Source organism: Hypanus sabinus, chromosome 23 (genome assembly GCF_030144855.1).
Source record: "Hypanus sabinus isolate sHypSab1 chromosome 23, sHypSab1.hap1, whole genome shotgun sequence".
NCBI classification, from domain to species: Eukaryota; Metazoa; Chordata; class Chondrichthyes; order Myliobatiformes; family Dasyatidae; genus Hypanus; species Hypanus sabinus.
In genome coordinates, this window is record NC_082728.1 from 12,629,192 (window position 1) to 12,640,383 (window position 11,192).

The window sequence follows — 11,192 nt, forward strand, 5'->3', positions numbered from 1 at the left end:
GGCTTTTGTACATGATTACTAAACTGAACTTTAAAATACACATGTCCATTCCTCATCCCATACTGATCAATCCTGAACTCCAGAAACCTGTGTCCCAGCATCCCTAATGTCCAGTGTTTCTAGGATGCAAGCAACGACGTTTCAGATTTATTTATCACATGTACATTAAAACATACGTGAAATGCGTTGTTTATATTAGCACACAACACACCCAAGAAGGTGCTGGAGGCAGCCCAGAAGTGGTGCCATACATTATGGTACCAATAGGAAGACAGTGCATCACGATTATATTTGGGAATGTCTTTGTTACTTTTGCTGAAATGAAGGCAACGTAAGAGCAATGAAACTGTATTATTGTAGGTATGGCGAAAACGTTTCCGAATTTCTAATAATTAGGTTCTTCTGTGCACTGTACATAAAACAGTGAACAGAGTGCAATTTAAAGCCTAAGCAAGTTTACTTAAAACAGTGTCTGCTTTTAGATGAATTGTGCTCTGGCCACATATGTGGCAGCTTAAGAGCTTCATGATTCACAAAGTTGCAAGAAAAAGTTTGTGAACCCAGTTTTCTGCATTAATTACTCATAAAATGTGATCTGATCTTCAGAGTCACAATAATAGGCAAACGCAACCTGCCAAAACTAACAGCACACAAAAGTTGTGCAGTTCATGAACACACTGTTTAATCATTCACAGTCCAGGCTAGAAAAAATATATAAACTTCTGCATTTAATAATGCGTAGAACCCCCTTTAGCAGCAATAACCTCCAGCAAATGTTTTCTGGAGCTGCTGATCAGACTTGCTCAACAGCAAATGGGAATTTTAGACCATTCCTCCATATGAAACTGTTTCAGTACAATATTTTTGGGATACCATATATGAACAGCCTTCTTCAGGTAATGCTTCAGCATCTCATTTGGGTTAAAGTCTGGACTCAGACTCGGCCATTCCAACACAAATTTTCTTCTGTTTAAACCAGAGGTCGGCAACCTGCGGCTCCGGAGCTGCATGCGACTCTTTGATCTCTGTGATGCGGCTCCCCGTGGTTTGTTAGTTTTTGAAATGTAATTCGAAATTTGAAGATTATGGTGATCTTGTACAATCTAAAAACTTTGTGGAGACCCCATTTCCTGGCACATCCGAACCGGCTCACAATTAGCCACCGTTCCGGCTAAGGGAGATAGCCTACGGGGGTTTGTGAGTACTTGTCTTTTGGAGCATCCGCGCCCACGGGGACGGGTTGAGGGAGGCTTTAAAGCAAGGCTGTTTAGTTCGAATAAAGCTACCTTTGACTGCAGTGTCTTTATTTTAGCGCTGCGTGTAGCACACCGCTACAACGTGTTTTTTATCGCTATTAATATACATCACCACTGCCAATGCCTGACACCCGCCAGTGCACGCTTTCTTTTAATTCTTCGATCCAAGGTAGGCTAACTATGGAGTAACCTTCAACCCAATGTCTTTTTTTCAGAGTTCAAAATGTTTTTGTTGCATGCAGAAATGTAATTTCGTTTTCTCTGCAGGAGTTCATCAATTTCATAAATGCAACACATTATAGTTTGTTTATACATAGCATAAAGGCAAAAAAACCATTGTATGCAGTGTTATTTCATTTTAAATATCAAACGGGTTTTGTGGCTCCCAGTATTTTCTTTTCTGTGGGAAATGGGTCCATATTGGCTCTTTCAGTGGTAAACGTTGCCGACCCCTGGTTTAAACCATTCGGTTGTTGATTTACTCTTGTGTATCAGATCACTGTTTTGTTACATCATCCAACTCCTATTAAGCTTCAGGTGACAGGCTGCTACCTTGACATTCTCCTTAAATTGTCTTGATATAATTTTGAATTCATTGTTCCTTAATTGCAAGCTGTCCAGGCCCTGAGGCAGCAAAGCAGCCACAAACCATGATGCTCCTTCCACCATACTTCACAGTTGGGATGAGGTTTTGGTGTTGGTGTGCAGTGCCCTTTTTTGTCCAAATGTAGCAATGTGCACTTCTGCCAAAAAGTTCAATTTTTGTTTCATCTGTCCACAGAACATTGCCCCAGAAGTGTTGTGGAACATCCACGAGGTCTTTTGCAAACTTGAGACGTGCAAAGTGTTTTTTTTTTGGAAGAACAATGGTTTCCTCCGAGGCGCCCTTCCATGAACACCATTCCTGTTCAGTGTCTTTCTTATTGTGGACACATAAGCAGAGACTTTTGCAACTTCCAGAGATTTCTTAAGGTCTTTTATTCGGGAAAAAAAACCCTTGGGCTTTTTTTTCACCTGTATCAGCATTTCACTTTGTGCTCTTGGTGTGATCTTTGCAGGATGCCCACTCCTGAGGAGAGTAACAACAGTACTGAGTTTCCTCCATATGTAGACAATTTCTCTTACTGTGGACTGATGAACACTCAGGTCTTTAGAAATGCTTTCGTAACTTTTTCCAGCTTCATACATCTCTACAATTCTTCTTCAAGGGTCCTCTGAAAGTTGTTTTGATCGAGGCATTGTGCACCTAAAAATGAGCACCTGTACAAACCACACCACCAATCTCATCTCATTGATTCCTTATTCCAAATAGCTTTTGTAGAAGGCATTACGCAGAGGTCCACATTTTTTTAATGTAGACTGTGAACGATTAAATATATTCAATAAAGAAATTAAAGTATAATTGTTTGTCTGTTATTAGTTTAGGCAGATTGGGTCTGTCTACTATTGTGACTTAGATGAAGATCAGACCACATCTTATGAGTAATTAACCTAGAAAACCAGGTAATTGCAAAAAAGGTTCACAAACTTTTTCTTGCAACCGTAAATGCAACTTTGGTGTGTAACACATGAAATCACTGAACTCAATAGTCAAAATTCATTGATAGCATTGTGAATATGCTACATCATTTATAGCTTGTAGCTTCTAAGATACCAAAATGCCCTCCACATAATTTAGACAGAATGTACTTAACATTCTATCTACCTAAGAAAGTGGCCATTTGACTGCATATGAACTTTGATAATAAATTTGTTTTGAATGTTAACAATAGATAGTTTTTCACTTCTCAACCAACTGCAAAGATAGTAAAATTCAACTTTAGTTATTTTTCATCCCAGACAAGTGCTTGAAAGAAGTAGAAATTCACTACAATCCTTTTCTTTTCTTTCTAAATCTTTTTATTAATATTAGTAATATGGACAGAATACAGATGATATATTGATAAAGAAATTACCAACATACACATTCCATTACATATGAAAAAAAAACATACATAATAGTTACAATATAAATGAGTTTACCAAGACATAAGCCATAAGATATATGTATGGACCTAGTAAATCTAAATATTTCATAATGTATAATATAAAAAAAACAGAAAAAAAGAAAAAAAAACAAAAAAAAATTATATAATGCAAAACTAACTAATCTAATCTAATAACTATAACTAATAAGTAATATAAAAGAAAGAAAAACAAACAAAAGAGAAGCAGAAAAAAAAAGTGGGCTGTTTATAATATCTCACAAAAATAAGTATTCATCAATGCCGTCACTTCCGGTCCTCTCAAAATACATAAGCTAAAAGCTAGGAAATCAAATGTACTTGGCACAGGGTCATATTACATCATATGAAAATGTTGAATAAATGGTCTCCATAACTTTTCAAATTTAATAGAAGTCTCAAAAGTACCACTTCTAATTTTTTCTAAATTTAAACATAACATAGTTTGAGAGAACCAATTAAATACAGTGGGAGGATCAATTTCTTTCCAATTCAACAATATAGATCTTCTAGCCATCAGAGTTAGAAATGCAATCATTCGACGGGCTGAAGAAGATAAATGCAGTGAATCTAACATTGGTAAACCAAAAATTGCGGTAATAGGATGAGGTTGTAAATCAATATTCAAAACCGCAGAAATAATATCAAAAATATCTTTCCAATATTTCTCCAAAAATGAACACGACCAAAACATGTGAGTTAAAGACGCAATTTCAGAATGACATCTATCACAAATAGGACTTATATGAGAGTAAAAATGAGCTAATTTATCCTTGGACATATGGGCCCTATGTACAACCTTAAATTGTATTAGTGAATGTTTGGCACATAACGATGATGTATTAACTAATTGAAGAATTCTATCCCAATTCTCACTAGAAATACTAAAACTAAGCTCTCTTTCCCAATCCTGTTTAGTCTTATAAAGGGGCTCTGAACGTATCTTCATAATTATATTATAAAGTTTTGAAATAAGCCCTTTTTGAAAAGGGTCTAATTCAAATAAACTCTCCAAAGTATCTGAAGGCACAAAATTTGGAAACGTAGAGAGTACAGAACTTAAAAAATGTCTAATCTGTAAATATCTAAAAAAATGAAATCTCGGCAAGTTATATCTGTTGGATAATTGTTCAAAAGACATGAAACAATTATCTAAAAATAAATCAGAAAATCTTAGTAATCCCTTAGTTTTCCAAGCTGAATAAGCTTGATCTATAATGGAAGGGTGAAAAAAACAATTAGATACAATAGGACTATTTAAAACGAATTGAGTCAACCCAAAAAATCTCCGAAATTGAAACCATACTACAATCCCAATATGTTGCATAAGTATTAACACAGAGGAAGTGGAAAAAGTACACAAATCAGTGCACATTGAAGGTATCAGAGTTATACAGCACTGAAAAAGGCCTTTAAACTCAACTAGCCCATGTCCACCATGTTGTGTTCATATGCAATATACAACATAATTCTAATTCATCAGGATGCTGAATCTAAGTCTGCTTAAGATAGATGGTTAAGTAGAAAAAAATAGCTGATTAGAAACAAATTCGACTAAATTAGTTTTATTTCCACCTGTACATTGAACCAGACGTTTGCATCAATGAGCCACACATTCTGAGGATTGTACTAAGGTAGCCTGCAAGTGTTATCATGCTTCCAGTGCCAACATGTGCCCACAACTCACTAATCCTAACATCTATGGATGTGAATAGAAACAGGGACACCCAGAAGAAACCCATGCCGTCACAGGGAGAATGTACAAACTCCTTACAGGCAACATTAGGAATTGAACCCTGATAGGTGACCAGTGCTATAATGAATTGCTCTAACCACTGCGCTACTGTGTCGCCCCATATTGGCAACAGATACAGGCTTATACAAACAATACTTACATAGGCAACTGAGTACAAATGCTAGATTAAACTTCAGCTTATTTGGAAAGTAAATACTACACAAATTGACGCACACACAAGGAAATCTGCAGATGCTGGAAATTCAAGCAACACACACAAAATGCTGGTGGAACGCAGCAGGCCAGGCAGCATTTATAGGAAGGAGGACTGTTGACTTTTCGGGACAAGACCCTTGGCCCCAAAATATAGACTGTGCTTCTTCCTATAGATGCTACCTGGCCTGCTGCGTTCCACCAGCATTTTGTGTGTTTTACCACACAAATTGAGCCTGATTTTGTGTTAAACTTTCACAATAATTCTAAACCACACACACAATGCTAAAGGAACTCAGCAGGTCAGGCAGCATCCATCAGGAAGAGTCTCAGCCCGAAACGTTGATTGCTTACACTTTTCTATAGACGCTGCCTGACTGCTGAGTTCCTCCAGCATTTTGTGTGTGCGGTGCTTGGATTTCCAGCATCTGCAGATTTTCTCTCGTTATAGATTTCCACCAAGTAGATCTATCTCTACACATTTCAAAACTATTTCTCCATGAAGAAATTGTACAATAAATTTTCTTATTTCATATGAGCAAAATTCTACTTTAATGACACTTCTACTTTGACATTCTCCACTGCTTCACAAATTGTCATGTTTTAAGATGATATAATATTTTTTATTGCATTATATTGATGCTAACACTGTAATTTGGTAAAAGTCACACAATTACAACAATTTGCCAAAAAAAACATTGAAAAGCAATTCTTTAATCATGTTGACAGGTGAAAATAAGACAGAGCCGGACAGTGCCACCCCAGAACAGCGACTTTCAACTCTTAAAAAAAAGCAAATATCAAACTGAAACATGTGGGACAAAGGTGAAATTGATAAAGTGTGTGACAGATAAAGCTAATCTTTATTCTCTAGAACTTCAAGACTGCATTTAGTCTAAGGACTCAAAGCAGTTGGACAATCTCTGTTCCCAGCACTATCACAAACTACAACCACCTCCTAATTCAAAATCAAATCACACAAACAAGATCCTGATTGTGTCAAGTCACTCTTCACTAGAACAACAATACTCAAAATGTTATAGCCCAAACAATATGCAGTTTCAATGTAGACCCAAGCCCAAATATGGCACAGCATTCACCTCCATGTTTTGTACACATTACTTGGAGCATGCCAAGCACCCTTTCAACAATCTGCATTTGACCACAAAACTGCTAGAGATTGCAAATAAAACAAGAAATAGCAGAGTTAGCTCTGCTAAAGGATCATAAGCAATGTTGACATGGCTCCCTTGTCAGATTCCTGCAACTTGATGTCTCGGTCAAGCTTCTGGTTTAAGATGGCACTGATGAAGCTCCACAACTACTTATCAGCGGTAAACAAAATGAAGGAAACAACTAAAGACTTCATTAATAACACTTTCTGGTAAACAATCACCACAAATAGCCTGCAACTTCCCTTTGGACTTGGAGGTGATTTGATGTGGCAGAACCCAGGCGAGGCAGCAGGTCCATCACCACGAGCAAGGAAAGGTTCAAGGTTCGATCGATGCAAGTGCTGGGCCAAATTGGGAAAGTCGAGTCCAGGCCGAATTGAGGCAGTCAGGTCCAGGCCCCAAAGCATACCGAAGCAATGGAACCCAACGTTTAGCCGATGATTTAAATGCTGGGCTGAGATGGAAAGGTCAAGTACAGGCCAAGTTGAGGCAACGGGATCCAGGACCCAAAACATATCACAGAAACAAAACCCGATGTTTGGATGATGAGTAAACCACCAGGCCAGATTGAAAAGGTCAGAATGTCAGGGCCAAAGGCGAGGGCCTGGCTGGTTCAGCTGCTGCTCTGCAACGCTTACTTGGCTCTGTGACTTTGTATCTACGGAAAGACTCTGTTTCGTGAACACTATTTGCTTGCTTTCATTGCTTGCATGATTTGTGTTTTCTCTCTGCACATTAGTTTTTTTTAAATGAGTTGTATTGGGGTTCATTGTTTTGTGGCTGCCTGTAAGGAGATGAATCTTAAAGTTATATAATGTACATATTTTGATAATACTTTGAACTTTGAGATAAGTTTCTAAACAATACTTCTCACTGAACACTTATATTGAACTAATATCCAATGACTTTCTATTTTGAGGACGAGGTGCTCCGGACTCCGCTAGAGCGATATAGCATGGAAATAGGATTTATGGCCCACTGAGTTATTACCAATAATCAAATATTCATTTACAATAACCTCACATTAATCCTGTTTTTCTTTAATCTCATCAACTACTCCCATCTACACACTAGGGGTAATTTACAACAACCAGGTAACCTGCCAAAACATCTTTCAGATGCGAGAAGAAACCTGAAGAGTCACATGAAGCCTACATGGTCACAGGGAGAACATGCAAACTCCAGAGAACACCCAAGGGCAGGGTTAAAAACAGGTCTCTGGCACAGTGAAACAGAAGCTCTACCATGCTGCAACACTACACCACCCTACTCTTCAAATATCAAGAATTATTCCAAAGTTATGCTGCTGGTCACTTACACATTGAGATACTTCTATCGTACAACCACTGCAAGTATATAAAGGCCTTACTGAACCACCACCACAAAAGTCTAGTGATTTCCATTACTTTACCATTCTTTAGAAATGTTGATTATTCAAAAATGCACTAAATGCAAAATTATCATTAAAGTTGAAGACAAGGGCCTTTTTCAGAAGCCACAATTTGGCAGGTATATCATCATGATAAAATCTACAAAACTCCACTTATTTCAAAAATATATTGTTAAGTTATAGGTCCTGTCACAACCTAATTTAATCACAGTGAGGTAATTTTACAACCAACACTCAACGCACAAAAGGTTTAGGTCTAATATTAAACCTAGTCCACCAATATTTACGAGCCAGTTTGATTACACTAAAGGATCAATGTCAGATGATATAAAACAAAACTATTAGACATCAGAGCAGAATTAGGCCATTCACCCCATCAAATTTGCTCAACCATTCAATGTCTGCTTGTTTTTAAAAACAACCCCCATTTTCGCACCCTCTCCCAGTAACCCTTAAACCCTCTCCACACCCAATCAAGATCTCATCAATCTCTGACTTAAATACAAGACCATAAGACAAATGAGCAGAAGTCGGCTATTCAGCCCATCGAGTCTGCTCCGCCATTTTATCATGAGCTGATCCATTCTCCCATTTAGTCCCACTCCCCCGCCTTCTCACCATAAACTTTGATGCCCTGGCTACTCAGATACCTATCAATTTCTGTTTTAAATACACCCAATGACTTGGCCTCCACTGCCGCCCGTGGCAACAAATTCCACAGATTCACCACCCTCTGGCTAAAAAAATTTCTTCGCATCTCTGTTCTGAATGGGTGCCCTTCAATCCTCAAGTCATGCCCTCTCGTACTAGACCCCCCCCCCCCCCCCATCATGGGAAACAACTGCCACATCCACTTTGTTCATGCCTTTCAACATTCAAAATGTTTCTATGAGGTCCCCCTCATTCTTCTAAACTCCAAGGAGTACAGTCCAAGAGCGGTCAAACATTCCTCATATGTTAACCCTCTCATTCCCTCAAATGTTCCTTACATGTTAACCCTCTTTTTCATTATAACTAATTGCTTGATTTCCAGAGCTGTCTGTGACAATGAATTGTCCCGATTCATCACCTTCTGGCCGAGGAGATTCCTCTCCATCTCACTTTTGAAAGGACGTCACTTTACTCTGAGGCTCTGCCCTCAGATCCTAGGCTCTGCTACAAAGGGAAACATCCTATCTCCTCTCTATTCTGGCCTTTCAGTAGCCGGTACATCCTAATGTGATCACCCCTAATTTTTCTGAGTCCAGACCCAAGGACAAAAAACACAGTTCTAACTTTAAGTCCTTCAAACACTCCTCTGCACCCCCTCTGGAGCCTCTCCAAGGTTTTCCTGAGACATGAAGTCCAAAATTGTTCACAATATTCCAAATGCAATCTGACTAATGCCTCATGAGAATGCAGCAGTACATCCTCAGACACCCTTTGCCCTTAAAATTTCAGAATTCTAAATGTTATGAAGACACAGAACACTGTAGATTATGGAAATCTGGAACAATACACAAAGATGCTGGAGGAACTCAGTGGGTCAGGAAAAACCTATGCAGGGAAACTGACAGTCTATGTTTCAAATCAAGGCCCTCGCGTTCTTTCAGTAGCCAGTAGGTGTCAATGAGATCCTCTCTTCACCAGTCCAGATGAAGGATCTCAAACAGAAACATGGACTATCCATTTCCTTTCATAGATGGGGTGCCTAACCTACAGAGTTCTTCTCGTGCCTTTGTGCATTGCTTTAAACATTACTTTTTAAAGCACATCTGTTCTTGTTCACTACTCTAAAAGCAGAGCTGTAAGGATAGGATATGGGACATCTTACTGCAAAAGACATATGACATACTTGCCTTTATTAGTCAATGCACTGAGTTCAAGATTCAGAAAGTTACGCTGCAACTTTATAAAACTCTGGTTCAGTCCAATCTGGAGTAACACATTCAGTTTTGGTCATCCCATTACAGGAAGGGTGTAGAGGATTTGAAGAGGGTGCAGAAGTGATTTACCAGCGTGTTGCCTGGATTAAAGGGCGTGCTGATAAGAGGATGGACAAACTTGGTTTGTTTTCCCTGAATGGTGGAATCTAAGGGAAAACCTGAGAGATGCTTATACAATTATGAGAGGCATAGATATAGTAGATAGCCAGTATCTCTTTCCTGGGGTCAACATGACTAATACTACAGGGCAAGTACTTGAAGTGCGGGAGTAAATTCAAAGGAAATGTGAGGATCAAATTTATATATATTTTTAAGAGAGTGGTGGGAGTCTAGAATGCTCTGCCAGGGAGGCAAACACGATAAGAAGCATAAATGTGCAGAGAATGAAGGAATATAGGCATGGTACAAGCAGAAGGGATTAGTGTAGTTACACATCTAATTACTAGTTCAATTAGTTGGGGACAACATAGTGGCCTGAAGGGCCTGTTGCTATGCTATTTGGAGTCGACCTGCCCCGAGGTGAGTAACCTCCAGCTGGTCAGGGTCGAGAAGGGACGAAAGCCAGCCCAATGGAGCAAACGGGACAAGTTAACTTACCCGGTCCTTCATGCGCCAGCTCTGTGTGACCGCTTTAGAGCCCTCAATTTTCTCCGAGTGCCGCTTCTTCATGAAAGCCACGGGCAGGTTCCAGTCGGTCACGTCGCCGGGCTCTCCGCGCAATACCTCTTCCAGCAGGCTCGCCCCGGCCATGCTGCCGGCGTCGACCCTGGCCCCGCTCGCTGCAAACGGGAGGCTCGCCCTGGCGGGCCGGGGAAGCGAGAACGCCTCCAGCTGAAGGTCGCGCAAGTGGAGGGGAGGCTCTCCTGTCTCCGCCGCCAACGGCTGAGATGAGAAGCGGGCGGCTCGCCGGCCCGCTCAGCTCACCCTGAAGGAGGACGCCATCTTCACCGAGACCAACAGCCACCGCGTCCCTACGGCAGCGCGAGTGGCTCAAACGCGCAACGACCTCGCGACTCCGGCAGGCTCAGCACCGCACCACGCCCCGCAGCAACCTTACCCCAGAACCACGCTATTCCCGGTTACTTAACGCTGACTAATCGGAATAAACAACTGCTGCACAATTACAACGGACGGTTCTGTTCTAAATGTGTTCTTTCCAATGTTAATAATTATGCTTTTCTCATGAATATTGTGCCTCTATGCCAGTGATCCTGCTGCAACTCTCTTTCCTTGGCCATGTGTATTGTATGCACTTGAGCACAGGACAATAAACTCATAAAGTCAAAGAAAAGTACGACAGAAAGACGCCCATCTAGTACATGGCGAGCCATTTAATCTGCCAACTCCAATCAACCTGCTTCAGGACCATAGCCCTCCATCCCTCCGACCATCCATGCACCTATCGTTGAAATCGAGTGTGTATTCTCCACTTGCCCAGGCAGCTCATTCCATACTCACATGACCCTCCAAGTGAAGAGGTTTCCCCTCATGTTCC

At 40.1% G+C, this 11,192-nt stretch overlaps 1 protein-coding gene across 1 annotated transcript in view; it reads right to left on the reverse strand.

Annotated features, from left to right (window-relative positions):
* The window catches only part of rptor (regulatory associated protein of MTOR, complex 1), a 499,208-nt gene extending 488,528 nt beyond the window's left edge, over positions 1–10,680 (reverse strand). Inside the window, exon 1 of the mRNA XM_059948392.1 lies at positions 10,295–10,680. Within this exon, the coding sequence (XP_059804375.1) occupies positions 10,295–10,447 (153 nt within the window). The 5' untranslated portion in view covers positions 10,448–10,680. The remainder of the gene's footprint in view (positions 1–10,294) is intronic.
* Positions 10,681–11,192: the final 512 nt, after the last annotated feature.